This window comes from Triplophysa rosa, linkage group LG12 (assembly GCF_024868665.1).
Source record: "Triplophysa rosa linkage group LG12, Trosa_1v2, whole genome shotgun sequence".
Lineage (NCBI taxonomy): Eukaryota > Metazoa > Chordata > Actinopteri > Cypriniformes > Nemacheilidae > Triplophysa > Triplophysa rosa.
Genome location: NC_079901.1, coordinates 13640606 through 13661509, shown reverse-complemented (window position 1 = coordinate 13661509; position 20904 = coordinate 13640606). Strand labels below are relative to the sequence as shown.

General features: G+C 39.0%; 4 protein-coding genes across 7 annotated transcripts in view; 2 read left to right on the top strand and 2 right to left on the bottom strand.

Moving 5' to 3' along the window:
- Positions 1–948: 948 nt before the first annotated feature.
- On the top strand, positions 949–8831 carry six5 (SIX homeobox 5). Its single transcript, XM_057348620.1, is given in 3 exon segments — positions 949–1693; positions 4158–5623; positions 5704–8831. Coding segments are annotated over 3 exon segments (2859 nt in total). The 5' UTR covers positions 949–1001; the 3' UTR covers positions 6405–8831.
- A 191-nt stretch (positions 8832–9022) lies between these two features.
- On the top strand, positions 9023–12453 carry six9 (SIX homeobox 9). 2 transcript variants are annotated; one of them, XM_057348583.1, is made up of 3 exons: positions 9023–10317; positions 10822–10985; positions 12014–12453. In XM_057348583.1, exons 1-3 carry the CDS (start codon positions 9916–9918, stop codon positions 12150–12152), a joined length of 705 nt encoding a protein of 234 aa, XP_057204566.1. In that variant the 5' UTR covers positions 9023–9915; the 3' UTR covers positions 12153–12453. The 2 variants fall into 2 exon arrangements, with proteins under 2 accessions (XP_057204566.1, XP_057204567.1); XM_057348584.1 differs by having other exon boundaries at positions 9031–10317; positions 12017–12453.
- A 151-nt stretch (positions 12454–12604) lies between these two features.
- Positions 12605–16336, bottom strand: qpctla (glutaminyl-peptide cyclotransferase-like a). Its single transcript, XM_057348582.1, has 7 exons — positions 15411–16336; positions 15123–15269; positions 14746–15039; positions 14410–14571; positions 14188–14287; positions 13985–14101; positions 12605–13386 (listed from the first exon to the last, which is right to left on the bottom strand). Exons 1-7 carry the CDS (start codon positions 15618–15620, stop codon positions 13241–13243), a joined length of 1176 nt encoding a protein of 391 aa, XP_057204565.1. The 5' UTR covers positions 15621–16336; the 3' UTR covers positions 12605–13240.
- A 749-nt stretch (positions 16337–17085) lies between these two features.
- The window catches only part of sipa1l3 (signal-induced proliferation-associated 1 like 3), a 67262-nt gene continuing 63443 nt past the window's right edge, over positions 17086–20904 (bottom strand). For all 3 annotated transcript variants that reach the window (XM_057347686.1, XM_057347685.1, XM_057347687.1), the window contains exon 22: positions 17086–20072. In XM_057347686.1, the coding sequence (XP_057203669.1) occupies positions 19926–20072 (147 nt within the window). In that variant the 3' untranslated portion in view covers positions 17086–19925. The remainder of the gene's footprint in view (positions 20073–20904) is intronic.

Genomic DNA, 20904 nt, shown 5'->3' with positions numbered 1-20904 from the left:
CTTTCCTGAAAACTCAGTTTACATACTTGCAAAGGAATGACATGGAGGTACTGAACTCTGTCTCATCTCATTCTGTCTTTCTGTTTCCAGGTGTGCGTGTCCTCTTTCACATAAAATCCCTTGTTCTCCCTTTCCATCAAGCATGCAAAACACACACGCACACGCACACACACTGGTGCTCCTGTGATTACGAAGACTTTCCACTGACTATTGGTTACTTTTTATTTTAAAGTAACCATTAGTCAACATTTTCTCCTAACGAAACCTTTCTGCATGTTTAGATTTCATTAAAAACACACACGTTGGTTTCACTAGTATACAGTATTAAGGACACATCACATAGACGCAATAATACTAAGTTTCTAGTTTTTATGCAAATGTCCTGACACGATTCTAAATGTACTTTATTTGGCACTCACAGTAAACCATGAACATACACACTGCCTATCTCTATTTTTCACTTTTAGTTTAATTCTCTCGTTGACAAACTAAAATAGGTCTAACTACAATCGAATATTTAATAAAATATTAAACACCACTTCAAATATGTCACTAAAGTGAGAACAAAATGCCTCTTGAACCGTAGGCCTATGTATAAACTGACATAACTAATTATACATGCATTATGCACATGTTTCTGGATGGGGTGAAAAGAGAATAACGTGTAAAACAATATTTCTGTCATTTGTTCATAAAATTAAATCAAGTGCGTATTAAATTAGGTGTATGCATACATAACACACACACACAGAACAAACAATGCAATGCTTTTATTGTATGCTCCTCAATGTAAAGCGTGTGATTTTACAAGTATCGTAAAGCGGTAAGATTGATACTGTATGCAGCAGGCCTGCGGTGGATGTTTAGATGGGGGAGGTTGACGAAATGCAGGGGCGTGACACACGCCTCAGTCTGTAGCAGGCACTCGCCTACGGGGAGAATGGGAGAGAGAGAAAGAAGGGGAGGGAGGAGGAACTTAAAGGAAAAAAGTTAAAATAAAAATGGCTTCCTTGTCTTTGGAGTCCACAGAACAAACGGAAAACGGTGCAAAGGAGTCCACGGAAGATGAAGCCAAAGTTAAAGAGGAGACGGATCCGGACGAAGTTTCGGAACAACTGCTGCAAAGCTTCCAGAACTCGGCGCTCAGTTTTTCCACCGATCAAGTCGCGTGTCTGTGCGAGGCGCTCCTGCAAGCGGGCAATGTGGATCGCCTGTGGAGATTTCTCTCCACCATCCCTCCATCGGCCGAAATGCTACGTGGCAATGAGACCCTGCTGAAGGCCCGGGCTTTGGTGGCTTTTCACAGGGACGAGTTCAAAGAGTTGTATGCCATACTGGACAGTCACGACTTTCACCCGAGTAACCATGGGTTCCTTCAAGACCTCTACTTAAAAGCGCGCTACAAGGAGGCTGAGAGGTCCCGGGGTCGCAGTCTAGGCGCCGTGGACAAATATCGACTCCGAAAAAAGTTCCCTCTGCCAAAAACCATTTGGGACGGAGAGGAGACGGTGTACTGCTTCAAGGAGAGGTCGCGGAACGCTCTGAAGGAGTGCTACAAGATCAACAGGTATCCCACTCCGGACGAGAAGAAGAATTTAGCCAAAGCCACCGGACTTTCTTTGACTCAAGTGAGCAACTGGTTTAAGAATCGCCGACAGAGAGACCGAACCCCGTCTGGTACCAACAGCAAAAGGTAAATGCACTGAATTTCTTTCATATTGACAGTGTGAATATACTTTCAGATTAAGAGCCTAGTGATTTTTCTCAGGCCTCGGAGAAACATTCCAGAGCAAATTCGACAAACAACCCTCTATTGTTTAGCACATATGTGTGGTTTACACCGAGGGAAAGGTTGTAAACAAAAAAATTGAAGCAAAATAAAGCTTGAAAAGAGAAGTAAACAGGGTCATTCGGACTGTTACAATGTTTCTCATTGAATGTTACATTGTTTCTTGTTGTTCCCTCATTAGGGCCTTGTGTGCTACAATAATATATGTTTTTGCAGTGTTACACTTGTCCTGTTTCACAGGGATGCTAAATTACTGGGGACATTTTGTGTTTGTGTGTGTGTAAGGTCATACGTATATGAAAGAAAGTTTACAAATATTTGTTGTCTGTCATCATCATTGTTCCCATCTGCCAGTTTGATGAAGTGTTTGACAAGTCCAAATGACAAGGTCTCCGAAAGCATGTTGCTTTGTTGTGAAATGTGAGATAGGGGCGACAAGAGTGGCTCCAGTTTCCTGAAATCCTGCACCACAATGTCTATCTCTGTAGATCATGAGCCGTTAAACCACCATGGTGAGACTAAATGAAAAAGAAATAAAAATATAAAAACATTTTTAGTAAATTTTATGAATTCTTCTCCAAAATGAAGAAATGAGATACTGTTTAAAACCAAGACCTAATAAGTCTGAAACATCAAAAATGGCAAGGTAAGTCAAGTTTAGTTCTCACAAATGGTCAAGCATTATTTGTTTTAGATTTGATATCTTGCTAACTGCAAACATTTTTTAAATACATTATGGTTTAAATGTTCACATAAGCAAACCCCATATGTTCCAGGGTTCCAAATTAGGGTTGTCACAATATACTGGTATTAACAAAAAACTGTGATATTAAAACCCACGATTATCAATAATATCATGTTAATTCTATACATACAATAATATAAACAATTCATCACCCATTTCTTGTTTTGCCTTAAAGTGATAGTTCACCCAAAAATGCAAATTCTGTTGTTATTTACTCACCCTCGTTCAATTTCAAACCCTTAAGACTTTCTTCCGCAGATCACAAAAGAAATATTTTGAAGAAAGTTGGTAACCGAACAGCACTGGACCCCTTTGACTTCTATTTTATGGACGCAAAACCATTGCAAGTAAATGGGGTCCAGTTGACAACATTTTTCAAAATATCTTCTTGTGTGTTCTGTGGAAGAAAAAAATTACATTGGGGGGGGTAAATGATGACAGAATTTGTATTTTTTGGTGAACTATCACTTTAAGACACAATAGTTGCAAATTCTTTAATCCCTACACTTGCATATCAAGGGTGATTTGTGTCAAAAAAGGAGAAAACGCACTATAAACAAAACTAAAGGTGATTTAACAGATAGCATTATTTGTAAAATAAAAAAAAAGAAAAACAGAATAACACAGTTACTGTGAATTTTTTAGGCCATGATAACAATAAAATCAAAATCTGATATTGTGACAGCCCTATTTTAAATGCGTTGATTCACACTTAATCGCAACTTTCGAATTTTATGAGTGGACTTTATTCATCTCAGGAGATTGGTTTTAGTTGAATAATGGAGTTACTTTTTGGGGTACGTACAGGAACAACTGAATATGTTCAAATATTTGACAAGTTATACTGAAACGAAACAAGGATCTTAGTAGCTTGTTTTTTTTTTTTTCAAAATACATTTTGAATAGACATATTGTTTCTTGTTTATTAAAAAAGTAAATATAGTGTTCGTAATGCTATTGTGAATTATAATAATTAGCATTTACTGGTATCAATTAGCAGAAACAATTGTGATCAAGTATAAAGCAGCTGTGCAGAGCCATAGTGTCAATGTCCAGCTCAAATCATTTGTTTTTATCCAATAGTGTCAGTAAAGTCATACCAGCAATTTAGCTGAATATTAAATGTTGTTTAAACCCCAACTAAGCAAGCCAGCGACAGTGGGAAAGGAACCAAAACTCCATGAGGTTAGAGAAACCAGGTTCAGTCCAGGGTCAGTTCACCTCTAGTCAATTGAATAAAACGCAAGTTTCCATCCACATATGCCACTTATATTTATAAAGCTCATGCAGCACATTTTATTCATTTGAACAACTGAAAAAGCTTCTTGCCAGTAGCCAATCATTCGTTTGTTAATTAGTTATGCTATTTTGTTCCACATCATCTCATGTATGTTGTAAACATTTTTATCTGAATATAGTGATTAGTGTTTGCTAATCTAAAATATTCACCGGCCTATTGTTAGGCATTGTGCTTTACTTGGGCTAGTTTGTTATTAACCTAAGTTTTCCTTCAACTAAGAATATGAAGAAAGATTTGTAAGGGATTGTAAATAAATAATAGGCACCCCAGGTGGGTTTTTAGGACTATCTGATGAAATTTAATGTTTCTGTTTCTTCTTCTAGTGAATCTGATGGGAACCACAGCACAGAAGATGAAGCAAGCAAAGGAGATCTGGAGGACATAACTGACAAACCTGCTCAAGAGACAGGCAACTCCACTGCACCTCTTTTATCTTTCACCGGAGCTCCTGGCAGTACTGGTGGTCAGCTTATTCTCAATAGCACAGGGGGATTCCTCACAAGTTCTCACCCACTGCTGCTCAATGGGAGCCCTATACTCTCAGGGGCAGGAACCGGGGTCATCATCAATGGGTTGACACTAAGCGATGGTCACACAGTCACTCTAAGTCCTGTTACAGCAAACGCACCATTGCTACTTAATGGGGCACAAATGATCACCAAAGACGAACGTAGGTTCAATGACATGGATGTCCAAAGCAGCCCACCCAATATGGTGCTGAGTCCACATGCCAGTTTAACAAACACAATACCTCTCTCTATCAGTGAAGAGGCAAAAACAGCCAGCAGCAGTGTTTCTCCACTGGATTTCATCTCTCTTCCGGAGGCCTTAAAGAATCTAGACAATACCCACTCAGTGCCTACAAACTCTATGTCCACGTCCACCATCTCCACTTCGGTTATCTCTTCAATGTCTTTTCCTTCAGTGGTCTTGACCCAAAATAGTGTTTCTACGTCAACAGCTGGCTCCGCAAACTCAGTCATCTCTAGTCCCTTGGTGCCACTACATCCCACACAACCACCAGAGATTGTTGTATTTGCAAAGACTGAGGCCCTGGCCCCCTCCTGCAGCTCCAGCCCTCAGGTGCTGTCTTTACCCCAGGTTGTACCATCTATACAAGGCATTCCAGTGTCCCAACTAATGCAACACCCACCTGGGGCCACCCTGTCTTCATGTCCCCAACTTGTACCGGTCTCCCCTCTCAATCCACAGCTACCCCAATGTCACATTCCTCAGTTTCCAACACAGACCTTGCACATTGGTCCCAGACTTGCTCAAGCTCAGCCCCCAAACAGCTCCAACACACTAAGCACCAGTACAGCTTTATCCCTCTCCCAACTGGCCGATAGCCAACTTGCACAAGGACTTGCGGGTCAGCTAGGAGACTAGACTACTTCAGCCACGATCTCACAGAACTCTATGGGAACACCGGTGATTCCCATCTCCTCTCCAACTCAAGTTGTGCCCATTTCCCAGCCCAAAGACACAGGCCAGCCTCAGCTGGTCCCCCTGTCACTGCCTCAGTTTATGCCTGTGTCATCCATCGCAGGAACTCCCACTGGAACATTCTCTTTCCCTCAGGTGGTCCCAGCGGCACCGTCTCTTTCAATCCCATCCCCAGGAGGCGTGTTCCAGATTCTGACATCTGGGTCTGGAGCAGGATTAAGTGTTGCCCAGGGGCCGATACGCCTTAGCCCAATAGGTCCTCCTCAGAGTGTCCCTACTGCTTCCATCCCTGGTGTTCAGCTGCTGAATTCTGGGGTTATCCAACTGCCTTCAGCGTCTCCAGGTAAGGCAGTTGATAGTAACATACTGTTTGCATTGATTTACAATTTTTTTTTTAACAAGATTTTTTCATTCTGCTTTCAGGCAACTTCCTATTAGCAGGTGGATTAGGAGGCAGCCCCATTCTAAGTCTTCAGAATGGTAAACTCATCCTTACTATCCCAACTGGCATCCAGTTCACTACCATGCCTGTCAAGTCTGTCCTAGAAAACACAGTTTCAAGCGCCATTGATCTAACCTCTATCGTACCTCCACTTGAAAATCCACCAGTGCCTTCATTCACTGCTCAAACTTCAAATTCACTACAGTCGTCTCCTTTGGGATTTATTGGTTCCTCTACACTTTACTGCAGCCCTGAGCCAGGGACCATTGCCAACCCCACCCCAGGAGCTTCTCCTAACACTCCAGACTCCTCTAGTACTCCCACCCCTACAGGCGTCCTACAATCCCACCAGACCCTCAGCCCTGATAGTATGCTCCCCCTCAGTCCAATCTGTAGTGGCGTGGCAACTGGCACTCACCTCTCACAGCCAGTCTGGAGCCCGGTGCCTCTGTCCTCCTCTGCTGGCCTGACATTATTTGACATGCGTGGGAAAGGGGATCTACCGGAGGACCCCGCTTTGTTGGTCCTACCGGGTGGAGAGTCTCTCCTGTTGGGCACTCCTCCTCCGGGCGAGGATGTGGAAAGACATTCTCAACTGGATGATTTAGAGGACATGGATGGGGACTCCAAAATTCTTACACAACTCCAGTCTGTCCCTGTGGATGATGAGTTGGTTTTGTAATTACCTGTCGTGTTGACAGCCTGCCAGTTGAACAGTGTTAAATCTCTGCCTTCAAGAGTTGCAATCAACTATGATGAGAAATGGGATAAGATTGATGACCTCAAAGGTTTGTGAATTTCCCTACTAAGCATTGCATAGGTTGAGGATTAAACAGTGAAAGTATTCAACCTGATAACTAGGATGTTGTAAAAACGTCCTAGGCTTTGTTGAACAAATAATTGTCTGTCATATATTTTGAATTTGGTTGTGAAAACAGAATTCAGCAAGGGCATGATAATATGGAGGTTTCAAATGGCACTGTTATGAGTTGTCACAGAGGACATGTAACCGATAGTCACCTCTAGAAAAATGACATCAAAGATTGTGTCTCTATGTTCGGTCTGTTGTGATGAAACGCAGAGCTTGAGAAATGTCAAAAGGGCCTATATAACTACCTGATAAGATGGTTCAATCTGGGAGTGATTGGCATATAAAACCTCATGTTGTGTGGGTTACGTATTTTGCATTACTTCTCAAATTTCTATTGTTTAAAAAACTTTGAGCAGTACTTGTATTATAAACAATAATAACAAAGTGATATTTTAATAGAGGTACATGCATTCTATGATCACAGAACTGACTTCTTGGACAGAAAGAGTCCAGAAAAAAACATAGGTGCTTTTTGTAAGTGATGAAAATGAAAAGCGAAACTACACCTCATGTGACTGTGGCTACCGCATTGAATTTACTACATCACTGCCTAAAACAGGGATTTTTCAAATAGTGTTTTGTCTTCGAATATCGAATTGGTTTAGGTAAGTGTTACATGTGAGCTGGTGGAGCAGACCGTTAATGCAGAACCTTCATAAATTTGGAAGCAAATGAACAGTTTTTCAATCAAAAATCTCTGATCTTCAATCTGATCTCTCTTAAGAAATCGTTCATAAAACTTAAATACATTCACATAAAGCACTCTTACTGTTTGTTATTTTATTTTTCATATGTACATTTTTATAGAGAGTAAATTCTGAATAATGATGATGTGTATGGCATACTTTTATTTTGATATGAGATAGGTATTGACAAGGCCAGGTGATGTTGGTGTCCATTAAAAAAGGTCTCCCAAGCATTCCAGCTCATTACTGTGGTGATGTGTATTTTGTTTGAAGGGAATTGAAGTACTGCTATAATAGTTTTCTATGCAACAACGGATCCACATGATAACTGAACTGAGGGTTATAAAGCTTAACCCTAAGATGTGTCTATTTTCTTGTTTCTTGTTGAAAACAGCTATTTCTTACACTACAATCTAGCATGTACATATACAGTGAATTTTTTGTTCTTTGTGATCTATTTTATATTTTAAATAATTTTATTTGTAGAATTACATATAGCTATGACTGTCATTTGTCTTTTTCTCGTCTTGATTCTAATCAAGTGGAATTCTACCCATGTGATTTTTCCACACAGAAGAAAACACAAATACTTGTATGTATAACATGACTCTGGTTATTTTCATTATTGTCACCACCATATTTGCTCAAAGCAGAGCACAGCTCTGTTTGTTTTGCACATTTTATTCATGAAGCATTTTATCTTTTTCTTGTCCCACAAAATGTGGTGCTATTATTTAAAGGTTAGGCCATTCAACTGTAAATACAAGGTTTTGGGTCATATTGACATAAAAAGCGTATGAGATTTTGGCATGTATCCATGGTACACAGCTCAGTTTGCTTGTGTCAACTCTAACCTTAAATATCCTTTGTCTTCTTATTTTGATTTTTTAAACAATATTTAATGCATGCATCAATCATTTTGGGGTCGTTCTATGACAACATTCAAGCTGTTACTTTTTCTATCCTAAGGTTTACTCTCCATTTTGCATTGAGCAGCATCTATCAATGATTTTCGTTTCATCCGTTTTTCAATTAAAGAGTTTGTATTACACATTTATGTTACATAGGACTAGTATCATTGACTTGCCAAAAAATATTCCTTTCAAGCACCTGGACATTGTTTTGGAAAGTAAAGGGAATGTGTGTTTGTTTTTGTATAACATAATGTTTGTGTCTGAGGATTGCTATTTCTTTTCCAGAATGTAGTGATGACTATGTAATATTTTAGTGTTTAGTGTTTTCATTGTTCTGATCACTTGTCTTTTTTGTTCTTAATACTTCAGACATCCAGTACACTTATGTACACGAAATATGCAGCTGATTAAACCAAAGACATTTTTTGTCATTTCATGTAGTAAAGGGAGGCTTTTGTTTTTTGTTATTTTAAACATCTCTTTTTATTCAGGTGTGTTTTGTATTTCTCATAGTTATTTTATTTTTTATATTCCATTTTATTGTGACATGCAATAAACAACGTATGTAATGTAATCTGACTGATCTTTGTCTGAAATGTACCTACAGTAAAAGAGGTTTCAAAACAATGTGACTGAAACTTATACAGTATATATATAATATATATTTATTTCAATACTGTGTCTTAATTTTCTCACCCTCAAGTTGTTCCAAATCTGTATAAATTTCTTTCTTCTGATGAACATGGAAAAAGATATTTGGAAGAATGTTTGTAGTTTGTAACCAAACAGTTCTTGGTCACCACCATAGTAGGAGAACTTGCTTTATAAATTTCTTTATTCTGTTGAACACGAAAGAACATATTTTGAAGAACGTTGGAAAGCAAGCAGTTCTAGGCCACTTTTGGTGGCCAAGAAATGTTTGGTTACAAACATTCTTCCAAATATCTTTCTTCACATCTTCTCTAATGGAATGTTGTACTATTCTTCCATCTATTACTTTGGCATGCGACCTAGACACCACATAGTGACAAAAGATAACCGCAATATTTTTCCTCCACAGTTAATATTAATCCCTTAACAATGGGTCTTCATATTATTTTGTCCAAGCTTGAATATATATATATATACTGTCAGTACAAACCAAATCTGCTAACAAAATGCTGGCACCGTGATTTGATTAAGAAATTAGATTGCCTTCATATTTAAATACGCTCTATTGTGCACCTGACGTTTTTCTAGGTAATTGATACAAATACAAACAAGACTTAGGTTGAGAGGCATGCGCCTGTGTGTTGGTGCATCTCTGTGTTTTTATAACCCCCATGCTCTCCGGTTACCTGCATGTACCGAGTTGCCTGGGCGGGTCTTTGTGGCTAGAGAAGGTAAAGCCTGCTAAAACAAAAAAGGTGATACACTCATCTGCTACCATTACTGGCTAACACATCCCCAAAGAACAATAAGGACTTTGTGAAATCTCCCTCACCTGAAAGATTCTACAGCATACACGCATCTCATCAGAAGGCACTTTAGAGTCCATAAAACTTCAAATCATAAAAGAAACTGCCGGGAAGAAGCTTCATCTTGCCGTCTCATGGTCATTGGCTTTGCCTTGAAACTGGCCTTAGTTACCACCCGGATCCCTTCATAGGATTTCAGCGTCTTTCTATTTCCAACTTTTGCAGACCAACTCAGATTGGACATTCCACCATTCTTGGTCCGATCATGTCAATGGGCTTTTCTCCAGAGCAGGTGGCGTGTGTATGTGAAGTTCTGCTTCAGAGTGGAAGTATGGACCGCTTAACCTCATTCTTGTGCTCACTGCCTCCCGCATCCTCCACCATGTGTCTGGGGATGCCACAGAGCCAGGAGAGCATGCTGAAGGCGCGGGCCGCTGTCGCCTTCCACCACTGCCGTTTTGCAGAGCTGTACGCCTTGCTGGAGGGGAACGTGTTTTCTCTTCGCAGTCACCCTCTCCTCCAGCAGCTCTGGCTCCGGGCGCACTACATGGAGGCTGAAATGCATCGGGGCCGCCCTCTTGGGGCTGTGGGAAAGTACCGCATCCGACGTAAGTTCCCTCTTCCTCGTACAATCTGGGATGGAGAGGAGACCAGCTATTGCTTCAAGGTACGAAGATACTCTACTCTTATACTTTAACACAGTTAACTTAGTGATAGCTTACCCATAAACTAAAATCCTGTCATGATTTACTCACCCTCTTGTCATCTCAAACCTTTACGTTCTTTCTTCCGCAGAACACAAAAGAAGATATTTTGAAGAATGTTGTTAACTGGCCCCCATTCACTTGCATTGGTTTTCTGTTCATACAATAGAAGTGAATGGGGTCCAGTGCTGTTCGGTTACAAACTTTCTTCAAAATATCGTCTTTTGTGTTCTGCGTAAGAAAGTCATACAGGTTTGAAATGACAAGAAGGTGAGTAAATGATGACAGAATTTTCATTTTTGGGTGAAAAAATCACTTTAATGTATTTACCGTAAATGCTCACTGAATTTCAGTCTGACCTTGCATTTATCCCATATTAACCCCTTTTTAGATTTGTGTATAATCTCTCACGATGTATTTTACTTTCCTGAACTTTTTGTTGCATCTTCTGCTTTGTCTGGTTCCAGGAAAAGTCCCGCAGTGTGCTGAGAGAGTGGTACTGCAGAAAGCCATACCCTTCACCACGAGAGAAACGTGATTTAGCAGCAGCTACTGGTCTCACATCTACACAAGTCAGCAACTGGTTTAAGAACCGCCGTCAGAGGGACAGAGCTGCAACTAGCTGTCAAGGGTAGGAAAAACATCTCTAATTTTTTTTATATGCATGAGAGGTGAACAACATGCTGCCCTATTTTCTCTCTAAAAATCAAAGCCCCATTAGTTATTTTTTCTTTGGTTCCATGCTGCCATCTGTTGGACAGGTTACAAACATAAGAAAAAATTATCTCAGACCTTAACTTTCATCATTTTATTTGCTTTGATTTTCAGATCAAATTCTTATCGTCTCTGTCTTTTTCAAGAAACAGCTAGTCTTTTTTGTCAACACCTGACCTATTAATACTAACACTTATTTCTATTTGATTTGTTTAAAATATAAAAAACTGTGCTAGACTAACTGGGGACCAGTTACTGCACTTTTGTTAATTTAAAGGAATAGTTCACCCAAAAATGAAAACTCTTTCATGAATTACTCACACAATTTGTTACAAACCTGTATAATTTTTTGTTTGGTTGACCCCCTAAAAATATATTTGGAAGAATGTTAGCAACTGAGGCACCACTGGCTACCACATCAGAAAGTATTATTGTATAATTTTCTTGTTCTTTTGAACACAAAAGAAAATATTTTGAAGAATTTAGGGAAACACAGTTCTGGGGGACCTGTGACAACCATTGTAATGGACCCAGTGACCAAGAAATCTCAGTTGCTAACATTCTTCCAAATATCTTTGTTTTCTCTGTTCAACAGAACAAAGAAATTTGTACAGGTTTGGGAAAAACTTAAGGTTTAGTAAATCATGACATAATTTCAGGTTTTGGGGTGGTTTCCCAGACAGTGATTAGATTAAGCCTGGACTAGGCCTATAGGCAGACATTTAAGTCAGTTTTACAAACATGCCTTACTTGTGTGTAAAATATTAAACTTAAAACATTACTTGTCTGCATTTTGAGACAAAACAATGGCACTGATATATTATAATATATGTCAGTGCAAGCTGTTTTTGGGTTTAGACAGTTTTAACATGTATTTAGTTTAAGACTAGTCTTAGGCTCTGTGCGTCAAACCACCCTTTAATGTCCAAGTTTCTTGTGATCCAGCAGAACAACAACAGGAGCGTTCTTGAGCTCTGATGAGGAACTTTCTCCACCTGCAAGCCCAAGCACATTGTTGTCCTGCTCCCAGCAACTGTCTGCCCACCCGCCCCCTCTACGCCACCTGGGACCAACACAATACTAGGATCCATTAAACACATTGCATGTCAAAGCAATAGCTCTATTAAAAACAAAATCATCAGTTTAACAAATAAAATCTAAAAGGAAGTAGATGCTCTTTGGAAAATAGTTAAGCTTAATACAACTTCACTAATGCACAGACAAAGTTTCTTTTCCTCTTCTAATCATACAGTTTGCACTGATAACTGTCTAGAAAGTACATTTTTTAAGAATTTGTAATTGTGTATAATCAATTGCTTCAGTGAAGTGTATTCTCTTTGCAAATTCCCTTCTTTGACATATCTTTTTTTGGAAGCATATGCGATTTTAAAGTTAGCAAACACTTGTTAGTCAAAATGTAGCACGTCATGCAGTAGCAGACATGATATACTGTATGCATTACAACGCAATACATCATCTGATAAAAAGAAAACACTGTTATCTTTCTCAGTTTATTACAAACTGTTTCAGACCATTTCACTTAGTATTTTGATTCATAATGGTAACATCTATTACTAAGGTATGTTAAAAATTTGATATCTACTGTATATCTCCTAGAACATTAAATGGTACTCATGCTTATTATGACCTGATCTTGTATCGGGATACTGTGCCATAGTACAGTATTTAACATGTAGTCACTTTTAATCTGCACATCCAGTGCAAATATCATTTTCCAACTACAAGAAAACAGTCATTAAACTGGAACTGTGGGTTCCAGCTTTGAGTTTAAAGTCAAATTAAGTTTGTTTCTACAGTACAGAGGTTAAAAACATGGACTTTGTTAAAACAGTCTTTAGTAACAATGTCCACAACAACTTCCTCTTTAAGAATATGATTAGGAATCCTATATAGCTGCCATTACATAAGGATTTTCCCTTTTATGACGTATGGCTCTTTTCAGCAATAAAATAAATGAATACATATCTGTAGGATGTGGCATTCACATTCCAAATAAACACACACCATTACTGTGTTGTGTGTCTCTTTGGTCATTACGATTTATGGCTCATTATTGTTAACTCCTACACATCACACACATTTACTACATTCTGATCACGTGACCGTGGGAGTCATGGTCATGTGGGTAAAGGTCTGCTGTAGGATGAGTGGTTAGAGGCTCAGGTACTCCGCAACAAATATGGCCAGGATTCTAGTAAGGTTTTCCACCGTGGGTCTGTGCATCTTCTCCTCTGTGTCGTCCAGTGTGTGCCAAAACAAAGGAAACGGTGTGGGGATCAGATGCAGCACAGAAACACCTGGAGACAAACAGGTACTGATTCAGATACACACCTGAATCTACATACAGTATACCTACTTATATATATATACCTGAATCTATTATTTCTATTAAGACAACCCCAAACGCTTAAAGGTGCAGTGTATTTAGCGGCATCTAGCGGTGAGGTTACGAATTGCAACCAATGGCTCATTCCACCCTTCCCTTTTGAAGCACTACGGAGGCTGACACAGAACTAAGATGTCGTCATGTTTTCGCTTCTTTGCAGAAGGAGGTAACGTATTTACAAAACGCGCTCTGTAGAGCAGTTTGTCCATTTAGGGCTACTGTAGAAACAACATGATGAATTCCATGCAAGTGGACCTGCGGTGTATGTAGATAGAAATAGCTCATTCTAAGGTAATAAAAACATAACGCTCCGTTATGTAAGAACTTTATACACCTCTGAAGACAGTTTTGTATATTATATTGCATTTCTGTTAATAGATCCTCCAAAAAATTACACACTGGACCTTTAATAAGCTTTGGATGTAATGGCACAAAGCACCAAAGTCCAGTACAGATAAAAACATGAAAGACATCGAATAACTACAAAACCTAAAAGTGAGATCACTCACCCCTGTTCAGAAATGGAATATGGTCATCCTGCACTGGACCAAGATAAAAATCTTTCCTGAAGTAACTTTGTTCTATTGGGTGAGATGTCAACAAGCCCTGTTTGTGGAGTCTCTTCTCTGAAAAACAGAAAAACAGAGGTGCTGTAACTGTAGAGGTCACTGTCCTGCAAGCGAACTCATTTTGGGCTGTGCTGCGCTTTTACCTGCAGCGATCAGCCGGTCAAACCATCTAGCTGTGTTATCAAAGTGACTGACAATCAATGGCTCCAAACCACCAAGCAGATCCAATAAGACTAACAGATCCTGAAAGAAAATGCATGAATACATGAATTGTTCAAATGCAAAACATCATGAAAGTCAATTTGTATGAAAGCCTTTGAGAAATGCATAAATGTAAGAACTCATGTTAGCACACACAACCTCACCACTGCCTGAAGAAGAGTGGTTTTGGTGGATCCAGGAGGATGAGGGGTGCGTTCCATGAGTTCAGCCAGGTGACGAGAACCATACAGAGAGTCTGTATCGGTCCATTCCTCAAATGCCTCCTCTCCATCAAAAAACACTAGCTGCAATGTCACAGCAGACTTCTAGAGAGAGAGCGAGAGTTTGTAGATGGGTTGTTAGACACTATTGTCAATGATCTCATTTACTTGAATCTATTCTTCTGAAATCATTAGTTCAGTTTTGTTTGATAAGAAATTCAAAATAAATCATTGTGGAGTGTTGATAAGCAACACAACGATAAAACACTGCAAACTTACCTGCTGTTTAAGGGCTTTAAGTTGTGTGTCCAAAGCAGCGGCCAGCTCCAAGATTATAGCACAGGGTACAGCCGAATCACTTGCACCCACAAACACCCGCTGTGGGTTTTTAGGGTCCGGAGGTAAGATTTTTGAGTCATGATGGCATGCTAGAAGCAGCCTGCGAGGAGCTGAGGGCTCCAGCACTGCCAGCACATTGGTGAAGGTCACGTCACCCTTTGGGGTGGGTGAAACAAAGGAATTCTCTTCCAATGTCCATCCCGCAGAAAGTGAACCCAGCTGGGTCAAGATATGCTGTAGTTGGGAGAAGTAGATTAATGCCTAAAGTTATAAAAGATGTGTTTGAAGATATTGTGAATGTAACAGATGTATTAAACCTGGCGTATGATCTGACTGCCCGCAGTTCCAGGAACCCGCTCAATCAGTAAAGGCCGCAGATGAGTTTCCCAAAGCCGATGGCCATTCACCTGAGCTGCAAACTTCTTTATTTGGGCCACAGAGTACTTACCAGGCTTATGAGAAAGCTGCAGCGACAATAAAGTGCAGGTGAGCAGCAGCTGAACTACAAGGCATCTTTATGACAGCGTCCACTTTCATTGTATAAACAGCAGAGAGGCACGTGACACAGCAATGCAATTCATCACAGTAGCTCAGTATAAACTCACCCTGTCCTTCATGAGATGTGTGTCATGATGCAGGTGAGAGGTCCAGGGATCTGCATTCAGGTACAGTCCGAGAATCACGGACAGTGACAGCACGCCGCAGAGACACATCAGAAGCACGCGCATCCGCGACGCTCTCGTCGGTTCACAGGCGGCCAGCGCGCGGCCGTTATTCGGGTGCAAAACTTTGGCCCTTCGACTGTTCCTCGACATGTTTAGTCTGATGTAGCGTCAGAGATGCAGGGAGGCTAAACGACAGGCGTGTTCCTACAGTGTCGGCGCTGAACGCACGCCCAAGGACACGTCAGTACTCGAAACTGCCAACTTTGTCCGGTAACGTTTATGTCACCGTGCAGCTCGCGCTGGTGCTTTGTAAAACAGCTCTGTGTAACATTTCCTAGCTCAATATATCGTGGCAGCTGTTTTGACAGGTGTTTTAAAATGTATTGGGAAATACCCTAGGTGTGTCAGTCAGGTCCTGTTTTCGTACCAGAGATACTCTACAAGACTTGTTTTACGCTTTCTATGATATTGAACATCAAACACTGGTTGGAAAATGCTGCATTGCACATAAACTTAAATATCGATGAGAAATCTTATTACAGTATTGCACTTGCATACGCTAAAAATGACGTAATGTCTTGCATTCTTACGTTAGTGATGAAATCTGGCGATCACTTGATCAACTCTTTTTGCGCATACTTGACTTCTGCCCTACACCGCCAGTCTCCACCTACAGCAGCAGTTTTCATCTAATAACCGATTCTGGATCTGAAGGTGCAAGATGTTTGTCATTCTTGTGTATAACAATATTTGGAAAAACTAAACTATATATTTAAAAACAGATCGGTTCCTTTCTTCTCTTGAATCTCTTCTTTAATTCAGTCATTTATATGCGTGCAGTCTTTTTTAGACTGCACTTCCGCCATGACGTCACTCTGGCTGGGTTTTATTGTCATCTTAAAGGGACAGGCAAGAGCCTGCAACATTGACAAGAAATGTTATGTATTTGTTCTGTTTTATTTCATTAATTTCATACCGTCTTATTGTCACTTAGAACTGAACAAGTATTTTTTGTATCGTTTTCGGAATTTAGCATGCTTCTCCTTTGGGGACCATTCAAAGCTGTTTTGACAAACTTGTCTGACAAAACGACATACAAATTGCAAAATTATAATTATTTTATAGTAAATGTGACTAGTGACTTTTTCACAAATAGCATGGTTTAACTATGGTTGTTATAGTAAATCCATGGTTAATTTTTAAGAGAAGAAACAAACTTCTGTTGTCACTTACTAAAATGATTTTAGTCTTTTAGTGACTAGTCAGCTGTATTTACAGCACAGGCGACAACAGTTTTTCTGTAGTGTAGTTTGTAAGATGATGTACCATCCAGTGTCACGTACTGTCTGGGCTGCATGTGCCAGATATCAGGATTTCAGAATATGTTGTTTTTGCAGACTTGTTCCAGTGTCTTTGGGATTAAGTAGTTTAGTTCTAAAAATATAATGAATTACACAATCCCTCTAGAGAATAGCAGACTGAACAGGAGAATTACTTGTAGTTACTTGTTGACACCTGTAAAAACTTGCTGGAATAGTCTTCCGATTTCTATCCTTTTCTCTGTCTAACATAACATTTAACAAAAGGCACACACAAACGGTAACAAGTACAAGACTTCTATCATTATGAAATATTTTTAATATATTTTTTATAAAATAATGAAAACATAATTTACACTTATTAAATGTACACTCATTGATACAACATCCCCAAATAAAACTGAAAGATAGATAATCAAGGCATTGGAGCCGCTGTCTCATGCATAAAGCTAATGAAAACAGAGACAAAAAAAGAACTTACGATAAAAAAGGATAATAAAATCAGCTTTGTACAAAAGATCATGAATCAATCAAAACAAAAGGCAAATAAAAAAATATTAACTCAGTACCCTCCAATAATGTTACCAAATCTGTAATCTTGCAAATTCGCTTTGAATTTGCTTTAATGCATTTAAAAAAAGGAGAGAAGAAGATTAAAATAAATAGTCACAATATTACACGTAAAAATAAACCTTCAAATATAACAGCTGGACTATATATTTTGCTTTGATTTATGAATGCGCAACACAGATGCACATAAGATGGTTTCACAAGTATATTACTCATCTTTTTAAAATAAAAAGAACAAACTTAATTAAAACACCTCCACCCAACTACAAAACAAACAGAAATTATAAAACGATCCATGGTGTAGATATAACACCCAGTAATCCAGAACTGAGTGAGACACCAAGAGTCCAAAGAACCTCCCACTTCTTTGACAAAAACATTAAGTGGGTGGAGTTCTTGTAATCACAGCAATGAGATGAGAATTAAAAAACATCCCTAACAGTAAATGACCTAAAACAGGGGGACAAAAGAGCTTATAGTAATATGAATGGTCAAAATGCATCATATGCTTATTAAAGCTGAACAATGGATGACGAGTAATTCAACTTTTTAAGGTGTATACAGTTTTTTCTTTTTATCGTTTATTGTGAGGAGATGAAACAGGTCATGTTAGCTATTAGCAGTTCAAAGCTTTATAAAAATCCCCCTATGTACAATTACACCACTAAAGAGCACTAAGGAATCCTGCAATGAATAATGTCTCTGTTTATGTGTAACATCTCACACTTACTCCATAAAATGAATCTTTTCCATTTACATATTAATATGGTTATTATTTATGTCTGAGCAAAGTCATCAGGTTTTCATTTAGAGCTATTATGAAAGCAACGACTAATACAATAAAGTTAACTGACTGTAGCAGTGCTTTTGCTCTGACATGAATAAATAATTTCGAGAAATAGACCAGGTCACTAAGAGGGCAGCTTATGGATCCTGAGAGAGGAGGAGATATTTTCCAGTTGGATCAGGTTAAAGGGATGGACAGAGCCGATATGAGTTGTAAATTACAACAGATCACTGGTCAACGTTGGACTCCCTGACCACTCTTAAGGCAGACATGTACAGAACCGCACTGGGTACACGATAAACCATATTACATCCAGCCTGACTGTTACTCCAGTTAACCAAAACTCATTCAATAAACATGGGAGAAAACAAAGACCTCCTAAGATTTTACAGAGCACTGCAGTCCATCTACAGTCTGAAGAATAAGGTCTTTGTATGTAAACATAATGATCTAAAACAGCCATCTATTGCCAACAGTCGTTTGACCTTATAAACCTGAACTAAAACAATACAAATAGAAAAATAGAGTCTGTATGGAACACAGCTAACAAGTGTTTGTCGCCTTTGCATATAGATATACAGTGTCTAAATTTGACAGAACAGCCCGAGTTTACACACAGTGCTGTGCCAAAACGATACAGGAAGAGCAAATGGCATTTCCTGTCACATGACACTGTCACTTAACAACTGACGGATGTCCATTCACAGAGAAATGAACAAAGACTTGGGTGTAACATCACAGTTTTAGTAGCAGTCGCTGTCAATGGTCAGCGACCATTTCCATTACAAGACTTGAAATTTTGGTCTCCACTTTTTTTCTGTCCTTAGTTTGGTGAAGATCTACAGAGCCATTATGGCAGATGAGCTTCAGTCACTATAATCCCTATGGGATTTTATGTTAAAGAATGCCCCAAAAAATGCAGAAGTCTGTTAAATGGGCATGGATGAAGCAAGGTTTGATGAATGCTTCCTAGAAATCAGCTGAGATGAAATCTTCAAAGTGTAAAAATATCAATTTACAATAGTGTTTCTTTTTGATGTTTAATGTACCTGCACACGTATGTGAATCGTAACTTACACTAACAGTGATACACATCATCTGAGAGTCAATGTACCTCTACTTGAAAATTACAGTACCGTGTTTCTGCACATGCTCCAATGTTGCATGCTGGGACAGGTAGTGTTATCACAGGATCTGTCACATGGCTCAAGTGTAGATTTGTTTTGTTGGTCTGCTTTTCTGATGAGTGTTGTTTTTTTGGCTGTTGAGCTGACTGTGCAATAGGCCTCTCTGATTTTTAGTGTCTTAAGCTCGGCTCAAGTGTCGACTGGTTGATTACAAAAATAAATCTACAATGTGAAAATAGTTCTGAAAGGAATTAGATCATAGTGCTATTTTTGATGAGGAGCGCGCACTTTTCAAGGTTGGACTTATTACGCACGTTTGTTTTTTAAAAATAGATCTTTTTACATCCGTACCGGCTTTCAGTTTTTTCCCACGTTTTTCCAGTTTCTCGTCTCTAACCCCTCCATCACACTTTGATAGAGCTCACAGTTTTATGTGTGGCGTCAGCTGTGAGATACGATAAGCTGGCAGATCTTTTTTGCTCACCAGAGGACGTCTGCCTTAGATGAGGTTGAACGGGACAGTGAATAAACTGGGTGATAAAAAATGATTTCAAACAGCTTTTGGCACACAACGCGCCACATGAGGCAAAGCACTGGTACGTAAGGATCTCCTCCATCTTCTGAAATTCACTCCATTTGCACAGAGAGGAAGTCACTTCCTCTCGGGCATGCTAGAGGACAAGAGTTGGCTAAATTTCCGTAGCTGTTCACTGGCCGAGAGAGATTCTTCATGCAGACGCTGGTTATTCTCCTTCAGATTAGCCATCTCTGCTAACAACACTTTTTTGTCCAGTTTCTCCTAAACAAGGAACAAAGAGGAAATGACATTGATGACATCATCTTAAAGTAGGGATGTAACAATATTATAGATATCGTGTTATCGCAATAGCAAAATTGTCTCAATATTATCGTGGTCACGGTATGGCCTAACAAAGAATGTTGAAAAATTATAGATGTTACCTTTGTCAAGGTCCATCTGGTGTAATTATTTTATTTTAAAAGGGATTTTCAATTATTTTATTTTTAGATATATTGATTTTTAGGTCATTTGACCCATCTCATACTATAACTCATACATCTAAGCAACAGTTATGATTAGAGGATAAAGAAAAGAGGATGCTTATGGCACGTTTCAAGTCATCATTTGTCATTTTAAATATTGCAATAAATACCGTACCGTGGACTATACACCAAAGAATTATCGTACAGTGAGATTTTGATATTGTTACATTCCTATCTAAAAGACAGAGTAACTGAAAGATAGCACAGTTCATTGAATTTTAGATTAACCTTTATTTATTTATTTGTTTTCAATGCCATATCAGCACTAAAGGCCCAGATTAACCTTTATAGACCACTTTGCAAGATGTAAAAACTGGTCCAGAGGCACTTCATTTGTATTTATTTTTTTGTGTAATCTTACATATATAATTAAATCTTCAATATATTTGTTTAACATTTTGAGTTGGTTTTAAATGTTCTGTTCGTTTTATTTTGTTCAAACGTTTGTGTAGTGCTAAAGGGGTAATTTCATGAAAATAAGACTTTTTCCATATTTAAGTGCTATAATCGGGTCTCTGGTGCATCTACGAACTCAGAAAACGTAAAAAAAGACAACCCAGTAACTTTGT

Excerpts from the sequence above, each read along its gene's own strand:
- six9 (XM_057348583.1), top strand. The coding sequence starts at position 9,916 with ATGTCAATGGGCTTTTCTCCAGAGCAGGTGGCGTGTGTATGTGAAGTT. Across the intron at positions 10,318-10,821 it reads AGACCAGCTATTGCTTCAAG|GAAAAGTCCCGCAGTGTGCT; the intron begins GTACGAAGATAC and ends GTCTGGTTCCAG. Across the intron at positions 10,986-12,013 it reads GCTGCAACTAGCTGTCAAGG|CAGAACAACAACAGGAGCGT; the intron begins GTAGGAAAAACA and ends CTTGTGATCCAG.
- qpctla (XM_057348582.1), bottom strand. The coding sequence starts at position 15,620 with ATGTCGAGGAACAGTCGAAGGGCCAAAGTTTTGCACCCGAATAACGGC. Across the intron at positions 15,040-15,122 it reads GCAGTCAGATCATACGCCAG|CATATCTTGACCCAGCTGGG; the intron begins GTTTAATACATC and ends TCCCAACTACAG. Across the intron at positions 14,288-14,409 it reads CCACTCTTCTTCAGGCAGTG|GATCTGTTAGTCTTATTGGA; the intron begins GTGAGGTTGTGT and ends ATTTTCTTTCAG.